The sequence below is a fragment of the Arachis duranensis genome, chromosome 9 (genome assembly GCF_000817695.3).
Source record: "Arachis duranensis cultivar V14167 chromosome 9, aradu.V14167.gnm2.J7QH, whole genome shotgun sequence".
NCBI classification, from domain to species: Eukaryota; Viridiplantae; Streptophyta; class Magnoliopsida; order Fabales; family Fabaceae; genus Arachis; species Arachis duranensis.
In genome coordinates, this window is record NC_029780.3 from 5,814,564 (window position 1) to 5,840,067 (window position 25,504).

Consider the following 25,504-nt stretch of genomic DNA (forward strand, 5'->3'; position numbering starts at 1 on the left):
GGGTAGTAAAGTAAAAACCAATGGATAATATAAATTTATGTATATTAGTTAAGTTAATCCTATCGGTAACATATTTTGACAGGTTGATGAAAGAAATAAAGTAAAAGAGAAAAACACTTCTTAAAGTTAAGGCTTTAGGAAAAGATGAGTGGATAGATACAATGCTATAATTACTTGGTTTTAGCACTTTTTTAATTTTCGTCGTCTTCAATTTAGCACTTTTTTTATTATCGTCATCTTCAATTTTATTCTGGAATTTTAAACAATTTATGAGAGCCTGAGTTCTGTTTTGTATGTGTAATAATTTATTGACTAGTAGACTCTTAAATAAAACTCAAATTAATGACAAATAAGTTCTTAATTTTTTTCGTAATTTCAAGGGCTCAATATCCTTATAGTGTGTGGTTAAGAGCTTGTCACGTGGTTTTATTAATAATAATAATTTATTGAAAGCTAATATTATACGGTCAATATCATATTACAATTAACATTTAATATAAAAAGATTATTCAAAACTCTTAAAAATAAAAATATCTAAAACTCAAATAAAAAATATATGAAATTATTAAATTTATTTAGCAATTCATATAATATAAATTTCCTAGCATATTACTCAAAAATTAGTTTAAAATTAAAAGTATCTGAAATATGAAAACGAATCTCTAAATTAGTGATGAGACAGAAGGAAATGGTAGTTAAACACACACATGTTTATTAACATCTATGTATTAAGACATTTTTTATCATCCTTAAGCTATATATATGTTTAATAGATGGAATTAATATTACATAATTATAAAGACAGAGAATGAAAAGATATGTTAAAAAATGGAGAGATAACTATAAAATAGTAGTACATTTTAGAATATAAATATCTTATATCTTATATTGTTTTATCTTTTAAAATAAAAATAGATCAACAAACACAATTTTTTGTCTTTTAATTTAATTATGTCTTTATGTCATATCTCAATAACTAAATACAATTTCAAATAGTATGATTCCAACTTTTAATATCAATTAAACTCACTTTTATATACTTATTAAATCATCTTATATTAAAAATAAAAGTAGTAATATATAAAACGGTAATACTAGGAAATGAAAAAAAAAGGTCAGAATTTTTTTTATTTAATATTTATTAATTATTGTAATAATTAATGAATATTAAATAAGATAACTTCTGATTATTTTTGACTAATTTTTTTTAGTTATCAAATATTTCGGTATATGAAATTACTTATACATGAAACAATCATACCCATCTAGAACTTCATCATCTCTATTGTAATATATATGGTTGCCCTTAATGAACATTTATTATTTATTAGCATTGCAATAATATTAGTGTTAATGATGCAGGTTTATAGAGAAAGTTGGGTGGGATCCAAAGCTAGTGAATGAATCATATCCATGGATAGAGAAGCAAATAGTTCACAGGCCAACGTTTTCATCATATCAAAGAGCAGTGAGGGACAGCCTCTTAGATTCAGGGGTGTCACCATTCAATGGATTCACATATGATCATATCTATGGAACTAAGCTTGGTGGAACCATTTTTGATAGATTTGGACGCCGTCACACTGCTGCTGAATTGCTTGCTTCTGCCAACCCTCAAAAACTTACTGTTTTGATATATGCAACTGTCCAAAAGATTGTTTTTGATACAAAAGGTAGTAGGTTCATATGACTCATCATAATTTTCTCTAAATAATTCTACTTAAATATCTTAGATTTTTAATGTTCATAAACACAAACTGATCTTAGAAATTATTTTTTAAATATTTTCAAAAACATTTTAATTTTTTTAAATTATAAATATGAATATACATAATCTTTTTATTTATTAAACACAAAATATATCTTCACAACAATAAAACAAAGACATAGAGACATAAAATTATATTTAACATGAAAAATAATTCTAAACATTATATTCTGAGAGGCTGAGACACTAAATTTTTTTATTATTTTTATTAATTTTTTATAATTATATTTTTTATTTTTTCTAGATCTTTCCAAAAAATTAAAATAAATGTAAATTAAACTTTATAATTTATTTTACTTTATATATAATTTATTACCAAATAAAATACTAAATACTAATTTTTATTTTTTGTTTTGGTATCATGTTTTTAGTATTTTATTTTATTCTATTTTTGAAACTAAATACAATCAAAGTGAAGTACACATTTCTAAGAAAAATTTTAGAGAAACCAAGTCTAAATTATTTAAAATTGTGTTTGTAGTTTTATTTAATTTACAATTAAATTTTTATATTTTTTTAATCGGCAAGCGTAATCAAGTTTCTATGTTGTATAGAGAGTTTTATATAGCTAGGTCCCTATAATTTTATTACTTATTGACTAATAATAATGTTAATAATGTATGATAATATAATAATGCTAATAAAACGTTTGCAGGAAAAAGACCAAAAGCAGTAGGTGTAATATTCGAAGATGAAAATGGGAAACAGCATGAAGCAATAATTGGAAATGACAAAGAAAGCGAAGTGATAGTGTCAAGTGGTGCAATTGGTACACCTCAATTGCTAATGCTAAGTGGAATTGGACCAAAATCAGAGCTAGAGAACATGAACATCTCAGTTGTACATGACAACCCTTTTGTTGGTAAAGGAATGGTTGATAATCCAATGAACACAATCTTTGTTCCTTCAAACAGGGAAGTTCATCAGTCACTCATTGAAACTGTTGGTATTACCAAGTTGGGTGTTTATATTGAGGCTAGCAGTGGGTTTAGTCAGTCCCCAAATAGCATTCATTGGCACCATGGCATTGTCTCACCTGAGGTATATGCATTATTATGTTATATTTCACTTAATATAAATCATAAATTTACACATAATGTGAATATGTGAATATTGTGGATCACATTGGAACCCTTAGAAGTTAATTAGGCCATGTAACTTCCTGCCATTAACAACATAATTGTGTCCAAAAAGCACAAGCCATTACCTCCATTATTCTTTTTTTTAAGCTGTTTTATATTTTTTTTATACATTTATAGGTCATTGTATCTCAATGTATGATGCATCAAGTTGGATTTAATATATTTAAATTATTTTTCTTTAGAATAATAGTTAAATTGTCTCAGTGTGATTTTTAAATGCGTTTCTTTTTCGGATCCTGCGTTAATGCGAAATGCTTGTGCACCGAACTATCTTTTTTATATTTTCATTTTCTTGTTTTAGAAATAAAAAAATATTTTGACATTTGTGTTGTATTTTAACCTATCTTATTTTTTATAATGCGACAGAATCTCTCTTAATATTAGTTTGAACTTATTTTTACATGATTATTTTTTAGAGTGCAAATTTCTCTATTATAAACTCATTGTTTTGTCTATTTATTCATATATTTTGGGTCTATATTTTCTCCTCTCCTATCTAAGTTCCATGATGTCAAGAACACCATGCATTAACATTCATTTTTTTCTTTTTTTGTGGCAATTTTTGCATGAACAACCAGATTGGACAACTCTCTACAATCCCTCCAAAGCAAAGATCACAAGAAGCAGTTCAAGCCTTCATCAAGAACAAGAAAGACATACCAGTTGAAGCATTCAGAGGAGGTTTCATATTATCAAAGGTTGCAAATCCTTGGTCAGTAGGTGACCTCAAATTGGTCAACACAAATGTCAATGACAATCCTTCTGTCACCTTCAACTACTTCAGCCACCCTTACGATCTCCATCGCTGCGTCGAAGGGATCAAGCTTGCTACAAAGGTAGTTCAGTCTCAACACTTCACAAACTACACTCTGTGTAACAGAGAAACTACAGAGAAACTTCTTAACCTCAGTGTTAAGGCCAGTGTTAACCTTGTACCAAGGCATGCCAATGATACTAAGTCTTTGGAGCAGTTTTGCAAAGATACTGTGATCACAATTTGGCACTACCATGGTGGTTGCCATGTTGGGAAGGTTGTTAGTTCTGATCATAAGGTTCTTGGTGTTGATAAGCTGAGAGTGGTTGATGGATCAACATTTGATGAGTCTCCAGGAACAAATCCTCAAGCTACTGTTATGATGATGGGCAGGTATGTACATAGAGATCATAATATAGAGATATTGAGCCTAAGAAAATTTGTCTCCTATTTTGTATGATCAAAATATAGAAAACAACTTTTGTATCTCTGTATTTCTATCTTGAGACTTTAAATGTGATCATAATAAACATTATGTTGCATTTAAAGATAATGCTAATGATATACTTAGTTAAACTTGGTGCATCATGCATCTAGATGATCCAAAGATATAGATCTTAATGTAACTTTTATCAACAATTTTTATTAGATCTATATCAGTGGTTTATTTTGGTGAATCATGTACAACCAACTTTAACTTGGTGCATCTAAGACATTTCATGAATCTAAATAGGGAAGTTATGATGCTAATATTTACATGTTGGTATCTACTTGTGTGTGACAGGTACATGGGATTGAAGATTTTGAGAGATAGGTTGGGGAAATTGGCTTGAATATGAGGAGGAAAAGTAAAGTGTGCAGTGTGAAGATGAGAGCAGCTATCTTGCAGATTAGGAAGGGAAAAAAAAAGAGTGTTAGTTATAGGATTGGAAGCTAAGCTAAAGTAGTTTATTTGTGTAATGTTTTGTAAAACAGTGGAACTGTTAATCAAGAAGGTCATGGCTTCATGACTTTTTGTGGATGAAAAGGTTATCCTAAATGGAAATTTGCTGAAAATCCATAAATTCTTAAAACAGCTCTTTCTGAAAATGTGGCTGCTTTACAATCACTCATTCTTGATTTTTTTTTTTTTTTACAAAATTTACAAACATCATAAATTAAAATGAGTGACTATAAATATTCTCAAAGCACACATTAAATGTGCTAAAAGAACATGCAAGTCTTTCTGGCAAAAATTGCCATTTTTTTTCCAACAAAGTAATAAATACATGTCCACTCTCATCAGAATCTGTACTCAGAATAATGTAGTCAAGATTGAAAAAGTTTTAATGGGATCCAGGCCATAGTTTAGTTGAAAATCCATGCTCACTGGTGCTTCCTCTGGACATGCTTCTCAACTTTTGCCAGAACTTTATTTTCCTTCCACTAGTCAAAGGCCCTGAAGAAGAATGCCTCCTGAAAGATTCAAATTCTTGGCCTGAAGTACTGAGCAAATCTGTTGCTGATAATGCTACCTTTTCCTCGCCGGATTGGTAGCCATACACCGGCGTATGATACCCGGAAAAGTCTTCCCCCTCGTCCGAAACACCGGACAATTTCACTTCCATGTCAGTTAGGAGACTTCCTTCTTGAAAACTCCTTGATCTGACATCACTTGTTTCCTCAAATTCATTGCATACTAGCTTCAAGGCTTGAACCACTTCCCCCATGAATGGTCTTTGAGACACTTCTGGCTGCACACACATGGATGCAATTGCTGCGACTTGGCCTGGTGGTTGTGAAAAATCCACAGGCTTTCTTCCTGTTAGGAGCTCAAGTAGTACTACTCCATAGCTGTAAACATCACTCTTTACAAGAAGATGGCCAGTCATTGCATATTCAGGAGCCAAGTATCTGCAAAATCAACATGTAAATGGGATAAGTTTTCATCTTGAGGAATGGAAAGAAATGTTGAAGTACCTCTAGAGTTAGTATTACCCAAATGTTCCCATAACATGTGTGGAGATATGCTTGTTTCCCTCCTCCAATGCCGTTCTAGCCAATCCGAAATCCGAAACTTTTGGTGTAAAGTCATCTTCTAACAAGATGTTGCTGGACTTGAAATCCCTGTGTATGACACATGGATTTGAATCCTCATGAAGATAAGCCAATCCCCTAGCTGCACCAAGCGCAATCTTCATTCGCGAATTCCAATCTAGTGGACTAGTTTCCTTGTCAGCACCTGTGAAAATAGAAAGCATCCAAAAAGCCATTATCAGAACAGAAACACTTATCTTGAATCTTGGATGATGATGATTTAGGAGGATATATCAGTATTCAGATTAAAAAAGTTGAAGAGTGATGTTTGATTACCATGAAGGTGAGATTCCACACTCCCATTAGGGACTAGTTCATAGACTAGGCACCGGGGCTTTCTCTCTATGCAGATACCTAACAATGTAACTAAATTTCTATGGTGCAGCCGGCTAAGCATCTCAACTTCTGCCAAGAACTCGCGACCACCACGCTGATCATCTCTTTTAAGGATCTTCACTGCTACATCCCTCCCATCATTTAGAATTCCCTTGTATACAAGACCAAACCCACCTTCTCCTAATATTCTTGAAGAATCAAAGTTATTTGTTGCTTTCTCTAACTCATTCAATGAAAATATCTTAGCAGCTCCTGTGTATGTTATTGACCCTGAATTGAAGGACATTGATCCTGAACTTTGCATTTTCCCATGAGCTAATTCTGTAGGAGTACCTGTTTAAGTGTAAATCTAGTTATTTATGTTCACAATGAACAACCAAAGTTGAAGAATTTGATGATACTAAGATTAACTTATACAAATCAATATTTTTGTTGATCCTGTATCTGAATTGGACTAACCAGATAGTTTTGAAGAGGGTGAAATCAAAACATCTGGACCTTGTTCCGGTTTGATGACACAGGATCTGTACTTCAACAAACAAAGCCAAGCAAGTCCAATGAATATAACAAAAGCAGTAACCGATGACAATACAATTACAACAATCAGTCTTCCATTATTACTCTCTCCTTTTGTCTTCCTTGACACATCTACTCCTAAAGGTTTCATTATTGTTCCATTGTTATCACCACTGATATATGGCCCATTGTCTATACCATTGGATGTGGAAGGTGGCGATGGTGGAAGACCTGCATCAGTGACAGAACCAGAAAATTTTGGAAATGAAGGCAAAGATAATACATATAATATACTAAGAAACTTTTAAGCATTGTATAACCTGGGTATTGGACATATAGCACTTCATAATCTCCAAACATGGAAGCATGCCTAAGAACCTTCTTGTGCCAGAGTTTCTGATATATGGAAAAAGCAGTGGTGTCATTGAATTTTACTCCTGTTGGTACCAAGTTTATGAGAACATTGGTTTTCTCTAGTTGTAGATTAGCAGCATCAGCTCCTACAATGCGAACTTGGCTGCGATTCAGCGAAAGACCGGCTGCAACTTCCTCAGCAAGCTTTGAAACCAAAGGAAAAAACTTGGATATTGCAATGCCAATTTGGAGTTTTACTTGAAGAGGCAATACACAACCACAAGGCGAACCTGGTGGCGTGTATGTCAAGGGATCAGAGCAAGTCATGGACAAACAATCTACAAGTAGGAGGATCAATATTCAACATCACATAGATTTCTTGAGATGATTAATAAAGAAGTAACAGAAAAAAGCTTATGAAGTTTTGGGGTTAAGTTCAGATTACCCTTATTAGGAGGTGGAGGTGGCAGAACAAAAGAATATGCAGCTGGTGGCTGAGCCTTAGTCTTCTTCAATGATGAGCTCAGAGGTGCAATTCTAGGTGAATGAGAGGGCACTGATGAACAATGGATATAACCAACATTTAGATTTACTTGTAACTTCTATGAGTCCCACTATCGAGTTACTTTACCAATTTCCTCACTTTAGAAGAGTTTGATCTACATGAAATATATTACTACCTCGCTTTCAAAATAAATATCTCTTTGACTAAATTGTTAATTGAAAAAATTCAAGGATTTGGCCATAATGAATCTAAATAATTAAGTATCCAACATACCAATTTGGTCAAAACAACATATGTTTTGGAAAAAAGTATTTTATACCGTTAAGGTGGCTTGACATAATCGCTGGTGATGGTGCCAGTGAAGGTGCAGGTGCGCGAAAATCCTTGTTCTTTGGTGAAGAGAATGGAGGCTGCAACTTGGAGACTGAAGGACCTATACTTTTAATAGAATTTCACAAAAGAAATAAGATTAAATTTTACACTTTAATGTTCAGATATGTAATGATTGAGTAGTACTTTTATGTAAAGCTTTTCAACCAGAGAATCAAACCTTGATAGCTGTAAGCAGGAGGATGGATTGGATAGGCCGGCGCAGGGGTCGGGTTGCCGGACCTTTTTCTCGAATAATGATGCTTATGATGTGATATTGGAGAATCCATAGAACTATGTGTCCATTTCCTTGCATGAGTTCTTTGAATTGGCTTAGAAGGTGGCATTGCAATACTTACAGGAACACTGGAAGATGATTTTGAAGGAGCATGTGCAGTGCTTTCGGAAACTCCAGAAGTTGATTTCAATGGTGGGATTGCAATACTAAACTGATTACTTGCTCTTGATTGGTGTGGATTGGTGGCTAAAAACAGAAACATAAATCTTAATTTACCATAGTTATGGAATGAATGAACTTTCCTAGGGAGGAAAATATCAACTATAAACTAAGTTAACCAAAAATACTAAATTTATAAATAGTTCTAAGAGGTATGTTCATCTGAATTTCTACTGTTGGCCCGCAAAAGCAGAGATTAAATAAATTGTGGATATGACAGGGGATCATGTCTAGAAAGATCCACCAAAATTAACAAAGCAAGATATAACATCTGTAATGATTATTGTAACTACAATTAATAATATGTAAACCTTATGTATAAACCTCAAATACAAGTTTGTGACTAAGTTCCCATTTGTTAAATTTCATTAGCAAAATCCTAAGTAGGAATATAATTCTGAACAACATAACATTTTCATTGTAGAACACCTCAAATTATTGCTCATACCTTCATATTCATGAAGCTGTTGAGTGCTGAGCACTAAATGTAGCTTAATCAGCAGCAGAATCAGCTTCAACCCCATTTCCTTCCAAGTGAAACTGTAGATCAATCATGAATTCTCTTACCCTTCACCACCAATCCAAGAACAACAACAAAACTTGGAACAGAATTTGGTGGAACTAGAAGCAAAAATTGTACAACAGCCATAAGAGAATTAAAAAAAAAAAGTGAGTTTATTATTTCATCCTTTTTAACTTTTCTTTTCCTCAAAACTAAGGCTATAATAAGGCTTGGAGACATGAGAGTTGTGAAACAAGATGTTTCATTGTTGTGTCTGAGACAAAAATCGAAGATGAGATGAAACCAAAAAGCACATAAATACACATGCTCCACTGTTGAAGCAGGAAAAAAACACAGTGAACACTTTGATAAGAAGAGAGTTGGTGGGGTTGGACTTGTGGCTTGAATGTTGGTTTGTGCTTATTTGCATCTTGATTGAGAGAGAGAAAGAGAGAGAAACAAGTTAGAAGCAAGTGCATAGGCCTAAAAGTAAGAGAGTGATTGAATTAAAAAATTGATAGTGCTTGACTTTCTTTTCAGTTTTATCTAGGCAATGATTTCACACACACAAGGCATTGTTGGTGGGATATTGGGATTAGAATAGATATCTTAATTAATCCATTAATATTAGTTTGAAAAGTTGAAAGTTAGTTAGTTTTCAACTTTGCATTCAATTAAATTAATATTTCATAGACCTTTGTTCTTTTCTTTTCTTCTCTTTTTCTTTTTTCTCTTATCCCTATATTCTTTAAGCAATAATTGTACATTTTAATGTTTGTATGGGTGGTGCTTTATATCTAAGAGGAATGGTTAATAATTAGTAATTACACATCATGTTAAATTTGATGTATTAAGAACGTTTTGATGGTGTAGTTAACTATGAAGATTAGTTATATATCACAAGTAGATACAGACATCATAAGCTTAAAAATAAATAAATTACACTACATGATTTGACATGTTTTTATTTTAGACACACAACACATATTGTATAAGTAGGTCCCAAAAAAAATAATTTTGTATTTATAAATCTTTTGATTAAATGAAAAAGGTTTAATTACATACTCTAGGTTCTCAATTATACTTTCACTGTTTAATTCTCAATTGATTTTATATAGTTTATAACGTTTTAATCAAATTTTACGGTGCAATTTTTTTTTCTTTCAATAAATTCTTATTTTTATCTACCGTCACAATAAAAAGTTAAATTAGAGAATTGAAGTTGTTATGACCATTTATATCCAACAAATTTCATATCTCATACACTAACATCAATTGCAACATTCCAATTACCATCGTTAAAGAAAAAATTTAAATTAAATTAAAAAGTAAATACACGACATATATTTTATTCTGCAAGAGCAAAAAAATATGTATAGTTCTGTACCAATATTTTAGCAATGTAACAAAAAAGTACTTTTATATTATTATACTTAAACATAATTGATACATAAAAAAATCTTTTTGCATAAGATATCCAAACATAAAATTACTTTTACTTTTTCACAAAATCTTTTAAAAAAAGATAACTCGAAAAAAAGATCTTTTCTTAAAAGCTCACCAAAACAAGCTCATTATCTTGATAAAAATTTTTTTTATTTTTATTTTTTAGCGTGTTTAGCAAATTACTAGTAATAAAAGTAAAAGTATTAAAAAAATAAAAAATATATCTTTTTTGAGAAGTTGGAATTTACATCTTTTTTAAAAAGATTTTTTTCTTTAAAAAAGATATTTTTTATGTAATAAATAAACAAAAAGTACTTTTATATTGTTATATCCAAATATAATTGATAGATAAAAAAATCTTTTTACGTAAGATATCCAAATATAAAATTACTTTTATTTTTCTATAAAATCTTTTAAAAAAAGATAACTCCAAATTTTTTTTTTAAAAAAACTTACCCAAACAAATCTTATAATTGCCTAGGACAGTATATTTATGAAATATTCCATCTTTATTATGGCGCTTTGTCATGATTGACAAAATTGGAAACTTCGTATAAAAATTATATAGATGATTAAAATTTTTTCAATTATAATAATCTAATTGAAAATTGAGAAGGTTTTGCTTATAAAAAAAGAATAATATAATTAAAAATTGAGTAAAATTATAATAATATAATACCTACGTAATAATTAAACCAAAGAAAAAAACTAATACAATAGATTTATTTTTCTAATATTATAATTTTTTAAATTAGTATTTAAAAGTCAAATATTCACGCACAGCCAATAATTTCTTACGTAGGTCTATGCATATAGAAAAAAATTTATTAATTAAATAAATTTATTAAATGAATATAATTATCACAAAAGTTCAACTAATTATTAACACATTTTAAAATAAATAAATTTAATTTGAAACAGCAACATATTTTAGGACATTGCTGAAATGATTGTGACAAACTTAAGCATTAGGGTAGACATATATCGATTAACAAATCGATCAACAGCAATGTCATCTTTTTTTTTTTGGTCGATCAGCAATGTCATCTTTAAAATTAGTGACCCTTTTTCTTACTTTTGTTTACATGTCACTTATTATTGTAGGACCGTCTACGAATTTTTCTTGGATATTTTTCTGAGCTAGTGAAGCTTATGTCGTTTTTTCCCACCTACATCAATTGCTTTTATTAGTAGGGTATGCTTTTAAGTTTTAACGGTATATTATTTTGTGAGCCTAGTAATTATTTTCTTTTTTTTACCCTTTTTTTTTCACGAGCTAGTTTCTCATTGGATTAATCCATTGATATTTATCGGAAACTTACCCTAATTATTAACTAGCTAGAACTTTGTGTAGAACTAATTACTAACCAATAGTGTTTGATAGCTCCATAGAGCCATTTAATTTCTTTTCTTTTAATCCACGTATAATAAATTAAACAAATTAATTAAAGAGAATAAGAAACTGGGTAGTTAGGAAAAATCAAGGGTCTGCAGTCTGCTATCCATTTTTGAAGAAGTGTCCCCATCATAGATGGAACCACAAGATTTGATTAGTTGTTTCAAAATTCATCAGTGTGTGAGTCTACTCTATACCTTTTGCTTTATTATCTCTCCCATAAACCATGAAAACAACATTGTCAATTGTGACCAAGCATGACCATGGTACTGGCCACACTAAAATCACACAATACGATTCCCATCTGTCGGTGATTTTGATTACTCAATATTTTTTGCTAAGAAATATCTAACTACAAAGTTCATGGAAAGTTGGAAACTTATTATTAAACTGTTATTCTTTTAATAAGAGTAATATTTTAATAAGAATAATACTCTAAATCAATTTTTAATAATACTTCTTATACTATTATATTTTGACACTATTTTACTGAATAGAATATCATGATAAATTACTAATCAACACATTAATTTAACCATAATTTTATGTGATGTCTCCATGACAGTTTTTAATAATTGTTAGACAATGTCAACATGATATTTTTTTGTCATTATCAAACTAAACAGGGTATGAAGATATAAAAAAAAAGTTACTAGAGACTAATATAGACTTATGTTTTGCAACTTAGGATTTAATCAAATAAAACATTTTTCTTTATATTTGTAAGAGTTAATTCATTTATGGAAAAATATATGGAACCAAGAAGTTACCAGTCAAAAACTAAACAAAACTACATTAATTTTAAATTTTTAAAATTCAAAATTTAAAAAATTTAAAATTAATTAAGTAAACTAATTAAAACCAGACTTTCCTCTTTTCTCTCACATTAATCTACTCACCTTCAACAATCACACACACAGACCTTTTTCTTACCGTCAGCCCTCTCCGCCTCCTCACCGCGATCCACTCCTCTTCTATCACCGACATCTGGCTCGTTGGATTTGTCACCCTCGACAAAAATCGCTTCCCTTTTGCGAACCAGATCGGATTCAAGGTTATATTCATATTTCTTTTGGTTCTTATGTTTTCCTGAGAGTTTCTTGACTGTTATGATCTAGTTCCCTTCCATGGAATGCGTCTTTTTTGTGTTTGGACACACTCTTTTCTTATTAAAAGAAAAACATCTGTAATTATTCATCTCCTTGGAGATTTGAAATGAAGGGAGAAGAGAGTTTTGCTTCCTCTATCTTTTCCTTCTAATCCAGAAAAATAGAAAAAAACTTTCAAGTGGCCTTTTACTTGATTTTTGCCATGTACTAATTGGTATTTATTATTTGCTGCGTTGTTGGAGTTAAACACTGCCAAGGACTTCATCACATTGTATGAAGAGATTCTACCTTGTATACAATTGTTTTGGGATATTAGATACCGTTTTGATGATTAAAGAGACTGCAAACTACACACTTGATCTTAGTCAAAAGAGTCCTTGAACAATTACAAAAATATAAAAAAACATTCATTTAATATGAAAAAAAAATCCTAATATTTGACAAAAGAAATATCCAGTTATATTTTAGCAAAAATAATTAAATATCTATAAAATTTAAAAAAATATGAAATTCTTAAAAAAATAGAGACATTCACATTTGTAATACAAAAAAATTCGAAAAATATATAAAAGAACATCCATTTAGTATGAAAAAGAAACATTCTAATACTTAGTAGAAGAAATATCCATATATATTAACTCGTAGAGATTTTGAATTCACCCAAAGATATTTGGCTGATTTTTGGCTAATACCCTTTTGGTTCTCTAGCATTTATCTTCATTTATTTAATTGCATTTTACTCCTTAAACAAAGAAAAAAAAAAAAAACACACTAGGAACCTTTAACAATAATGTGGGGTAAGTGACAAGTTGAGTCTCGGACCTTCTGGGATCTGAATTCTTCACCATTAAAAAATTAGGGTAAGAGAGAATGAAGAGTAATTCTGTTATTGTTCAGTTTGAATGGTGATCACACGTACGTCGCAAACAAGCTAAGTATTGTATCGAAATAATGACATCCTGAATGATATAATATTTATTGAGCAATGCTAGGGGATCAGCAACTTTTGTGATTGGTAGCCATCAAATAGCCATCAATGATGATTTAATGGTGTGAGATTTCATCTAATGACTCACCTTTCTCTGCTGGTTACATGCTAGCCAAAATTCAATAAAATTGCTGGTTCCTACATTTTTCCATATTTATTTATATGGTCACCCTTCATGACTCAATTACCATCAAACCCCGTCTTCTAATAACAATATGCAAACTGCACTGCCGAGTTAATAGGGAAATTGAACAACAATCAAATAAACAAAAATAAGTAATGGTGTGTTATCAGAGAAAGTGTGTTATAAAGTGACTAAATAGACAACTGCTATTACAACAGTAATGAACTAAAGGAAGTACAGGTGTTCCCCACAGAAACTTTCGTATTGGATGGAGTTGTCATATGATATGTTCTTCTCTGTAGAAGGCAGAAAAAATAAGTTAAAAGAAAGTAACACATATATATGAGTTGAGCCACGTGACCTTGCATCCACTGCTATACTTTCTTTAATTTCTTTTCTCTTCTTTATTTTTTTATAATCACAAACCAACTCAATTGAAGAGAAAAAAGGAACAAAGTACACAAAAAAAGGAAAGATATTGCATAACACTTAGTCTGCAAAAGAAATGAGAGTTACTGTACCTTAATTTAACAGGAAGATATTACTCTGTTTTAGAGTGATGTTTCTCTATATCTCTTCTTCGGTATTTGCTCTACAACACTGTTATAAAATTGATAACATAAAATTAATTGTAGAGATTCCAGATATTGTAGCTTTTACAATAATACGCATTGTGGTTTATGTCGTATAATTTTCTTTTTGTCGCAATTTGAATTTGAATATATTTAAAGCCTATTGCCACTCTATTATAGTATGTTTGAAGTTATGATATATATATCTATTACATACAGTGACATAGCACGGTTTCAATATGATAATTACCAAATTAACAATAACATTAGGTTTTGTTAGAAAACTAACTTTCTTCCAACTAATAATCAATCAATAAAGTATAAAAAAAGGTAAAAAAGAAATAAAAAGTATAATTAAAAAAAAAAAACAAAAATATTGATGGATTGTTGCGACTACAATTACAATTATAATAGGAGACCATATATTAAAACAAACTCAATTATAATATAAGAAGTAAGCTGCTCAAGAAATAGTAATTTCATAAAGTATAATCAAAAGCTTAGCTAACATAATTGGGCAACTTACCGATAGCAATAATCTTTGGAACCACGACGTAAATTCACTCCTTTTCCGGTTCTCTTTTCTCTGGCAAGAATATAATTCCTCATGATCCCCCACATTTGATACATTATTACTACGATACCATAATTAACTACACAAACAAGGACAATATCAAACAACATACTATGGTATAAAATTGACAACACATCATGAACAAAAACATCAATATGCGAAAATGTTTTATTTCAAATTTAAAATTTTTGTCTATTCATAAATAGTATAACTTTTGCAAAATGATGTATTAGTTTGGTAGCTTTGACGTTTTCGAGGTTTAAAGTTTTTTTTATGTAGTAATAAATCATTATTATCATTTGTGTGATTTAAATTTATTGAGAAAATGAAACACTTGCTGTGCAACAACAAATGTTAACATGTCTATTTATAATTAGTAAAGAGCATAGTAAACCTTGACTTTTGTAATTCTTGCAGTGACTTTTGCAAGATATATTCTATAAAATTGAAGCAAAGAAGCTTTGTGTAAGAGAGACAATAAAAAATTATAGCTAGGTTGTGCAGATGAAATAAAAAGAAATTCAAGCACGTAGATAATTCATCAATTCTGTGTTTTCGTTTACTACCATTATATATCGGTGGTTACTCTAACAAAGATTTTATAATTGTCATTATATAATTGATTTTTAGATGATGAATTGTAGAATTAGATTTTGATATATTATAAACAATTGTTGTGGATCTCTAGACTAAACAATTCACAATACAACAATAATGTGTGAAAACAACTGACATTACCTCAATGTCCTCCAACTCCAAGCCATCAGATTCATCTTCCAACTCCAACTCATCAGATTCATCCTCCAACTCCAAGTCATGAGATTTATATCCCTCATGAGTGGCATCTGGACTAATCTCTCCTTCATGACTGACATGGACATGCATCCAACGGATCCCACACCCCTTTATCACTACTTCCTCATTATCTTCTGTATGAGCATAGAACTCAAATTTAAGGATAGGATTGCAAGTGGTGCCTTTTCTTCTCTCTTTGATTGCTTCCATTATCTTCTTGGAAGGCTCTCCATCATACCATACTACCTTATGATCTGACACCATTTCCAATGTAATCACATCATCGGAAACATATCTGCTCAAGGGTGTTCTATTGCCAGAACATGCGATCCATTCCCACTCGTTGCAACCCTTTCCCAAGTAGCATTCCCATCCAAATATCACTTTTTTCTTACCAAGGTTGAAAGATTGGTATTGAGAAATCAAGATGCAGCCAACAAGACAAGAAGAAATCTTGTGATCTGGAGCAACTTCAACAATGATTGAAGCTTCTCTAGAGTAGTAGTCAGGGAACCACTCATTAATTATGCTCTCTTTACTTGGTAAACAGTAGAAGAGTCTATTACCATTGTATGCTTCATTATGCAGATATCCATCATTATTTGCCACAAGTTCTATCCTGGATTTCAAATCTTTCAAAACGGCTTCATATGCATCATCATCCAACTTTGTGCAGTTATGGAATACGAACGATGCATTGCGTTTTCTGGGTGGTTCACTGGTTAAACTTGAGACTTCCTTCAAGGATTTGCAGTTTACTGCATTAACCAACATAATAGATGGAGAAAGTGGAGGTACATCTTGAAGCATTTTACAATCAACGATGTTAAGATATATGAGCTGTTGAAGATTCTTAATGCTTTTTGGCAAACTTGTAATAACGTGACAATGTACCAGCTGTAATACTTGTAATGATTGTAAGACATCAATGTTCTCTGGGAGTTTAGACAAGCTATTACATTTGAAGAAAGCTAATTCCTTGAGAGACAGAAAGGCAGGGGTGGGCAATATTCTACTTAATATGATGTATGTGTCGTCTTCATATTTTATTGGATCCATGAGTAGAATTTTTCGGACAGAGTTTAGAGGAAGTTTCTCAAGAGAATAACTGATGTTAGAACCAAAAAACTCAAGATTTTTGAGATGCATAATAGTGGACGGCACTTCACTCAAAGCCGTTGATGGTAAACATAACCCGAATAGTTTGGAGAGAGGGATTGAGAACTCTTCCAAATTGGAGCAACCAATGGCCCACAAGCCACGGAGAGAGGGAGAACAATAGTCACTGCAAGGCCTCTTTAGCGATGTGCAATAGTTCACATTTAGTTTTTCAATCTTGGGGAGAGAGAAAATAGATGGATGAACATCATGTAAGCTTTCACAGCGAAAGAGTGATATTGTTTTGAGATTCGTGGAACCTGCTAAATTTGGACACTCTGTCAAGCGTTTGCAGCCCTTAAGGTCAATAAACTCCAAACTCGGTAGATTCTGTCAATCCCAACAAACATGTTAACACATGTACATCACTAGTGGAGGAAAAAAGTGTTGTTTTATTCTTTAATGCATTACATTCTCGCTTATTTTAATTTTATAAATTGTTTTACATCTAATATCAAATATTAAATGACAATAACTTTTTCATATTTTCAGAATAATTAAATATATTTTTCAACAATTTTTTCTCTTCTCTTATTCTTACACCTATATAGAAAAAGTGTTTCCAGCTAATCAATACAACTAAATATTTTTAGAATATGTATAAAATGCATTTGAATTTAATTTACTTAAAAGCATACCGTGCATATGAATTTTTTTAGTTGTCCATTATAATATTAAAATAATAGTTAATTTATTCGAAATTTAGAACATGGAACTTGATTTGATTAGTATTTACCATTTAGTATATATATTATTGGGGCAAAAATTTTTCGAAAGTGAAAATCCTTTTATGTGGTTGATTATTACTTTTATTCTCTCTTTTTGCGACGAAAGCATTGCATCATGACATATAGTAAATTAATTAAAAATTATGATGGCTATATATAAATAATTATTGGAAGTAGTCTAATATTTATCTCTTTTATATATATGTCATTTGAATCTAAGACATATATTTTATTATCATTTTCTTCTTATAAAATATTCTTTGTTCTATCATCAAAACTTATTTAATTATTCTGTGATATTATAGTTACTTTTATGTAATAAAAATTTATTCTCAATCTTCTGAAATATTTTACTGGGATATTTTATTCTCACAAAAGTTTATATAGAAAAAAAAAATTCTCTTGATTAAATGATGAAAATATGACTTTTAAAAAAATAATTAGCATGCAAGAATGTTTTACAATATATAAAAATAAATTAATCTTACATAATAAAGTAAGTTTATAAATTATAAATCTTGAAATAAACGCGCCGTAGTTAATATTACTTATATCAAAACTACTATATTCTTTATTCTTTTAAAATTTCACTTTTTATACTAATTAATTTCTATAATATATCAATCTTTATTTTAGTATCTAACAAAAGTATCAAAAAAGCATAAAGAGAAATATAAACATATCCTACCTGTGCTGTATCCCAAAGTTTTTCAACATTGTTATCTCGCATAGAAAGCTGAACAAGTTTTTGAGGCCAACAAATAGGCCGCACAAAATTAAGTGGGCATTTATCCCACTCAATATACCTTAAGTCATTAGGAAGTTGAAAATCCTCTAGAAACACTCTGTTCCGTTCAAGATCCATGTTGATATTTCCTCTTAAAGCAAGTAACCTTAACTTTGGCATCTTCCTTAATGCAATGATGATTATACGTGGATCTATTGTAATTTCATTCATATCCATAATCATGCTTTCAACTCCATGAATATCCTGCAAAATTGATAAGCATTGCAATACAATGTTAGTACTGTGTTGCTGTAAGCAATATTTTGATATATACATACACTCATCTTGAAGACCAAGCCATTAAAGCATGATTCCCTTACTCTTTCATGTTGGAATATATTGCAGACTTCTTCCGTATTCCATAATCTTGTTTGTTGACCACCATTTTTGTTATATTCTTCATGAATGATTTTCCAACACATTTCCTGTATCAAACTATGCATTTGTATGTATTTATAATCAACATTTGAATAAATACTTACAAGAGACTTATCCAATAGACTTTTTATCCCTATGTCTGCAAAGAAACCACAAGAATTTAATATTCTTGTTATTTTCTTCATCTCATGATCGTGGAAAAAGCATGCAATATCTAACAGGATGTTTTTTTCATCATCATCTAATGCATCATAACTCAATCTCAACACTTGCTGAATATCTGGATTGGGATACTTTTGTAATTTTCTCAATGCACTATCCCATTCACTTTTTTCTTTAGTCCGAAGAAATGATCCCAAAATTTTTAATGCTAATGGTATTCCTTTGGCATAATCTGCTACGACTCTTGTTGATAGCTCATAATAATCCTCTTTAGGATGAGAATCACTAAAGGCATTATGGCTAAAAAGTTTTAGAGAGTCCTCAAAATTCATTTCCTTCACTTCATGGATTTCTTCAACTCCTCCGCTTGTAAGCACATTTCTATCTCTTGTTGTCAAAATGATTTTACTACCAGAACTCAGACAATTACAAAACAGTTGAATCAAATCAGCTGCAATTTGTGAATTAGTCACATCATCTAGTACAACAAAGACCTTTCTATGCTTGATTTTACGGATAATACTAGATTGTATTACTCGAATATTATCAATACGAAGATCTTGATTTAACAATTGAGAAAGAAGTTTAGCGCATATGTGATTAAGACCTTTTCCTTCTAAATTTTTTGAAAAGGCTAAGAAGCAATGACCTTCGTATTCTGAGGAGCACTCATGAAAAAGAGTAGTAGCAATTGTTGTCTTGCCAATTCCAGGCATACCCCAAATTCCAATCACAAGAACTTTCTCCGACTTGAATTTCAATAAAGATTTAACAGAAGTATAATTTCTGTTACAAATAAAGGGACTTTTGAGTTCATCTCTATAGCAATTGTTATTCAAATTTGAAAAAATTGCTTTCACAATCTCATCGATCAACTCAGCTTCTTGCCTAGCATGGCAAGTAAAGATTACATTAGAAATAAAACAATAAATACATAACCATATAAAAGAGCTTTTTTTATTTAAATAAAATAAATTCTTTATTTATCAATTTAAATTGGAATATAGAAATTTATCAATTTTTATATTTAGTTGTGTTTTCGCAGACAAAAACAACAAAAACAAAAATTCCCACGTTTATGCTTGTTACTACCAGGAAAGAAAAAAACGTGAGAGTGATTGACAAAATTGCTGGTAGTGATAGTATAAATGTAGGAGAAAAACTCGTTCTGTTTTTGTTGACAGCAACAGTGAAAATACAAAAGAATTCAGTGTTATTATAAGAAAGCCAAAAAAGAAAACTGAAAATATACTCTCTCCATGCTATTTTTTACCAACTTATTTTATCATGGTTGTTTATCCTTCATGAAAAATCTCATCATTCTTTCAATCAACCTATCTTTAAAATATTTTTTTGTTAAAAATGGAAAGAATGACAACCAAATAAAAAATAGAGCTTTATAACCAATGTGCTGATCATTTGAGTATAAAGGAGTCGCACAAAAGAAAGCAAGTGGGAAAAAAGAGAAGGAAGGAACCAAAAAAATACACAAACATATTTGATGGTTGATTTAGAGTTTCTGACTGAAAGCAATGGAAGAATCAATATAGCAAGTTAGCAACTTAGAGCCAAACTCTTGTCAACTACAATCATGTACTTTCTCTCCATTTTAATTATAATCTCTATTTCATTTTATTTCATTATGATCTAAATTTATTGGCTAGAACATTGATAAGCCCATTATGTGAATTGATATGTTATGAATTAATGTTATTCAATGAATGGTGTTATGAGTCATATATGTTTATAATCAATTTTAATGCTTTTATTAGATACTTAATCACTATTTAAATGATATGTTAATTTACAATGCACTTGAGAATGAAGTTATAAATGAAGCTACTAATTATAAATACCATAAATTGAGCAAACACTAGAAATAGACAAATGCAATTTATGTGCATAATCCTTTATTCACAAAAATACATAATCCTTTATTCACGTAAATTGTAACTAAGAGATTAGTGTATTTATATGAGTTTAAGAAAGTTTTGTGATCATAAGAAAAACTAGAAACTACATTAAAAAAACTTAACCAATTTGAATTCGCAACAGATACATTGAATAATACTAAATATGACATAGTCAATTTCATAATATGATGAAACCAAATTTCCTAATAATTCTAATTTTATTTATTGCATACAAAAAAGTTTTCAGTTAATTGCTCTTTTACTATTTATATTTTTATTCCATTTTATGGCATAGAATCAATTTAGCAATACAATTAAATTTTTCAATTTAAATAATAGTTGAAAAACAAATTTAACATTTGACAATTCTTTATAAAAATGATATACTTTACTCATTTTTATTATTTGAAACGGTTAGTACACTTATTATTTAGTGTTATATTCACAGCACGTCACAAGATCAAGATCAAGCCTGTATTGAAAGGGAGTCGCTCAGATAAAGACGCTTAAAACATCTTTTTTTAAATATGTTTTTCAATAATTAAAATTTAACACATATAATCGATTAAATTGTGTTATTTTTGTCAAAATTAGACTAGACAAATTGATTTAGCCGAAAAAATAGTGAATCAAATCTTGAACTGGTCTAAATTAATATTATTTTTTATAAAAAATAACTATAATACCCTATTATAGAAAATGATTAAAATATACTTATTATATATATATTAATTTTAAAAATTCTAAATCTTAATCTTACAATAGAAAAATAAAAGACTAAAATTTAGGATTCTCAAAATTAATATATATGTCTAGCCTAACTTTGACAAAAATAATACGATTTAATCGATTATATGTGTTAAATTTTAATTATTGAAAAACATCTTTAAAAAAAGACGGTTTAAGCATCTTTATCTGAGTAACTCCCTGAAAAGAATTGTTTAGTTAGATCGAATTTTAGACAACCAAAGATCTTATTAGATTTTTTTTTTGGGTTTAGCATTTTCATTTTTTATTATATTGAAGTTGGGCCAAAAGGGTAATGCATGTAAATCAATAAAGTGAAAAATAAAAAAATACATTTATGGCTCTTTCAATAAAAAAATTTAAAATCAAACCTACCCTAAAAAAAAAGCAGAGTGTAGTTTGCAACTATAAAATAGTTATTTTTTTTAAAACTTATATTGTTGTATTTAACTGAATTTTAGACTAAATATCCAATTCCATTTTTGTTTATTCCAAAATAAAACAAGACGATTTCTGTCAAAAAATAAATTTGTTTTGATCTTGTCTCTATCTATCGTGAGACATGACGGTCCTTTCGTCATTTTCTCTCACCAAATTTAATAAAAAGATCTATATGATACTTAACGTTACTGATGTAGATGCCGAGTCTCTTTTAAATGTCATATTGGCTAATGAGTAATGGTTATGGGTCAATTTGACTCCCTATGAACAATGGTTAGAGATTAATTTGTCTCTTTATATATAGAGAATAATCAAAAGTCAATTTGTCCTCCTTTATTCATTAAAACGATGCTGTTTCACATGTTCTACTAAACCAAAATCTATAAAAAGAACTGATATTGGATAACTAAGACGTTGCTAGTGTGGATATTAGCTATAGGTCTTAAGGACATATATTTTGTTTTTCAGCTATTTACTTTACTTATTTAAAACCTCTCGGTCATATAATACTTTTGATTTTGGGACAAATGTTCTAATTTTTTTTTTTTGTTTTAGAATGACGTTGCTGTCCATATTATGCTATCATTAGGTGTTAACTTGTCAAAGATAAATTGTTTTTTTATTATCCATCTATACTTTTTTTAAAGTTGGAAAATGCATGTTGAAGTCACAATCCCACAAAAAAATGCAAAACTACTACATCAAAATTAAAGCACATTCGCTTTCACTGATTTTCATTCTACATTTCTTTAACTTATTCTCTAATCCAATTAACCTTTTCTCTAACTCTTTCACTTTATTATCCATCACATGACCATAACCTTCAAAATTTACCGTCGGGCCAGTATTAACTAATATAATTATTGATGAATAATATATTTCTGTTGGATTTAGCAGGAGATAAATCTAACGGTGAGGAACGCGCAAAAATACAAATTTATGAGGCCAAAATTACCATCGAAAAGACGGCGATGACTTCAAAAAATTTGCTAATTATAAGTCTGCCTGTAATTAGGTGAAGATTTTACCATTTAAATTTGTCCGCCACTAAATCCAACAACTTTTGGCAAATTTCTTGTAGTGTCTTACTATTCGTATTTGATTTGAAAGAGGAATGAGAGGTTTTTGCTGAGATGAATAATCATTCCAAATAGCATAGGTTTTGGTTTAATGCAGTACTTGAAATGACGTCGTTTTTCGTGAATAAAGAGGAATAAATCGACTTCTGGCCATTATCATAGAGGAACAAATCAACCCTGACTATTTCTTATAAGGAGACAAATCAATCATTGACCATTATCTATTCGCTAGCATGACACTTAACGAAAATCCAGCGTCCACATCAGCAATGTTAAATGCTATATAGGCCTCTTCAGTTAAGTTTGATGAGAAAAGATAACAGAAGGGCTGCTATGTCTCGCAGAGGACATGAACAAAGACCAGAACTAAGAACAGCTCCAAAAATTTAATAAAGGAGGATTCAAAAATTAAAATCTTATATAATTAAATATAATATCATATATTTGGTAATATATATAATTATAATTATTATTTAAAAAATATTAATAAATGTTTGTTAAATAAAAAAGTTATCTCATTTTTTGTTTTTATAATTTTTTTATTTTATATTCAATAAAATATGAAAATTATCTATTTTTGAAATATTTTATTAATTGATTTATTTTATTAAATATTAAAGCGATCGTAAGTTGTATTTTATTATGTTTTATATCGTAAAAAATATGAGATAAATAATATGATCAATTTTTCTAATAATTTTGTTATATGAATTTTAAATATATTGGGGAATAAATATGTAAAATATATTTATTTTAACAGATTTATTTAATATTTTATTATTTTAATATCATGACAAAAATAAATAAATTTTAAAACAATATGATAATAGGTGTAAAAATTAATTATAAAAAAACTCTAAACTAAATAAAAAATAAATAAATAATGCTAATGCATGAGTATAGTATGAACCGTGTTATATTAATTCATTAAGTGTGTATTTGAATTTCAGTTTGTAAATGAAAATTTGCATAAAATTAATTTTGTAAATTTTATTTTGATGAAAATTAATAAAATTAATATTTATTTATTAAATTAAAATAACATATAAAAATTAATAAAATATATTTTAATACATAAAAATACTAATAAATATAAAATTAAAAGATAAAACACTAATAAAATACATAAAAAATATCATAAAAAATTTCATATAATAAAAAAATTTAGATAACTAAAAAACAATAAGAAATAATAATATACATGAAAAAGCAAAATACTAAAAAAATATAAAAAATATTTGTCATAAAATAAAATAAATACAATAAAAAATAAAATATAAAAAAGAGTACTATATATTTTATAATATCAAACAAAAAAAATGTTCTATAATTTTTTTAGTATCGTTAGTATTCTTTAATTTAGTATCATTTTGAACTATAAATTTTTATTATTTATGACTCTTTTGTTATTTATAATTAGTATATAATAAAAACGAAAATAAAGTACAGTGAAAAGTACAATAAAAACAACAAAAAAACGAAAAAAATTTCATACAAACATAGTATATAATAATTACAATCAACAACATATATCATATGAATAAAAAAATTATAATAAGTAAATAAAATTTATATGAATAAAATCAAATAAAAAAATAAAAAATTTATACACAACATAAATATAGTATAATAAAAGATAAAAAAATTATATAAACAAAAAATAATAAAAATATTATAAAAATTAATAAAAATAAGAATTTATATTAACAATAGTTGTCATATGAATAAAAAAAATATAATAAAAATATAACATTAGAACACTAAAAAAATAATATTAAAATATTTATCATATAAATAAAAAATACAATAAAAAACATAAAAATCAAAATATGAAAGAGTATACTAAAAATAATAAAAAAAATTAAAATATTTACCTTAGCGTGATTGAAACAAATCTAAAAGATTTTGATAAAAAAAAATTGGAACTAAAAACATATACAGAGAATTATTATAAAAGTTATATGGTTACTTGCATCATTTTTATAAAAGAAAATGAAGAGTAGAATTGATAGAAAAGGAATAAATTTCTCATTTAATTTTTCAATTGTAATTAACCTTCTCCAACATAAACGCAAAAATTAGAATTTTTTACTTCACATAAACGTCCGTTCAAAGGTGAAAGCAATTCTGGATTCAGAATTTCATAAAGTTATCAAACAAAAAAATAAAATGTTCAAAACACTCGAACAGACTTTTCTCTTCTCCAAGGTAAATTCCAAACACACTCTAAATCGCTTTAATACCATTACACGATGAGCTTCACTTTATGCATCACATCCACTGTTACAAGATTCCCCTCCTAAATCTGTTTCTGACTGGGACGGGTCT

At 29.0% G+C, this 25,504-nt stretch overlaps 3 protein-coding genes across 3 annotated transcripts in view; 1 reads left to right on the top strand and 2 right to left on the bottom strand.

The window, feature by feature from the left end:
* Window positions 1-4,656, top strand: part of LOC107464287 (protein HOTHEAD) — an 8,674-nt gene extending 4,018 nt beyond the window's left edge. Inside the window, exons 3-6 of the mRNA XM_016083215.3 lie at window positions 1,363-1,673; window positions 2,424-2,809; window positions 3,489-4,057; window positions 4,449-4,656. Of these exons, the coding sequence (XP_015938701.1) occupies window positions 1,363-1,673; window positions 2,424-2,809; window positions 3,489-4,057; window positions 4,449-4,497 (1,315 nt within the window). The 3' untranslated portion in view covers window positions 4,498-4,656. The remainder of the gene's footprint in view (window positions 1-1,362; window positions 1,674-2,423; window positions 2,810-3,488; window positions 4,058-4,448) is intronic.
* Window positions 4,657-4,851: 195 nt separating this feature from the next.
* Window positions 4,852-9,277, bottom strand: LOC107464288 (receptor-like serine/threonine-protein kinase ALE2). The gene is made up of 9 exons (XM_016083216.3): window positions 8,726-9,277; window positions 8,002-8,304; window positions 7,771-7,884; window positions 7,392-7,502; window positions 6,913-7,284; window positions 6,536-6,823; window positions 6,017-6,409; window positions 5,642-5,885; window positions 4,852-5,557 (listed from the first exon to the last, which is right to left on the bottom strand). The coding sequence occupies exons 1-9, from the start codon at window positions 8,799-8,801 to the stop codon at window positions 4,990-4,992; spliced, it is 2,469 nt and encodes an 822-aa protein (XP_015938702.1). The 5' UTR covers window positions 8,802-9,277; the 3' UTR covers window positions 4,852-4,989.
* Window positions 9,278-13,646: 4,369 nt separating this feature from the next.
* LOC107464286 (disease resistance protein RPV1) overlaps window positions 13,647-25,504 on the bottom strand; it is a 44,765-nt gene continuing 32,907 nt past the window's right edge. Inside the window, exons 5-8 of the mRNA XM_052254728.1 lie at window positions 15,727-16,271; window positions 14,941-15,000; window positions 14,364-14,442; window positions 13,647-14,138 (exon numbers count right to left, since the gene is read on the bottom strand). Of these exons, the coding sequence (XP_052110688.1) occupies window positions 14,410-14,442; window positions 14,941-15,000; window positions 15,727-16,271 (638 nt within the window). The 3' untranslated portion in view covers window positions 13,647-14,138; window positions 14,364-14,409. The remainder of the gene's footprint in view (window positions 14,139-14,363; window positions 14,443-14,940; window positions 15,001-15,726; window positions 16,272-25,504) is intronic.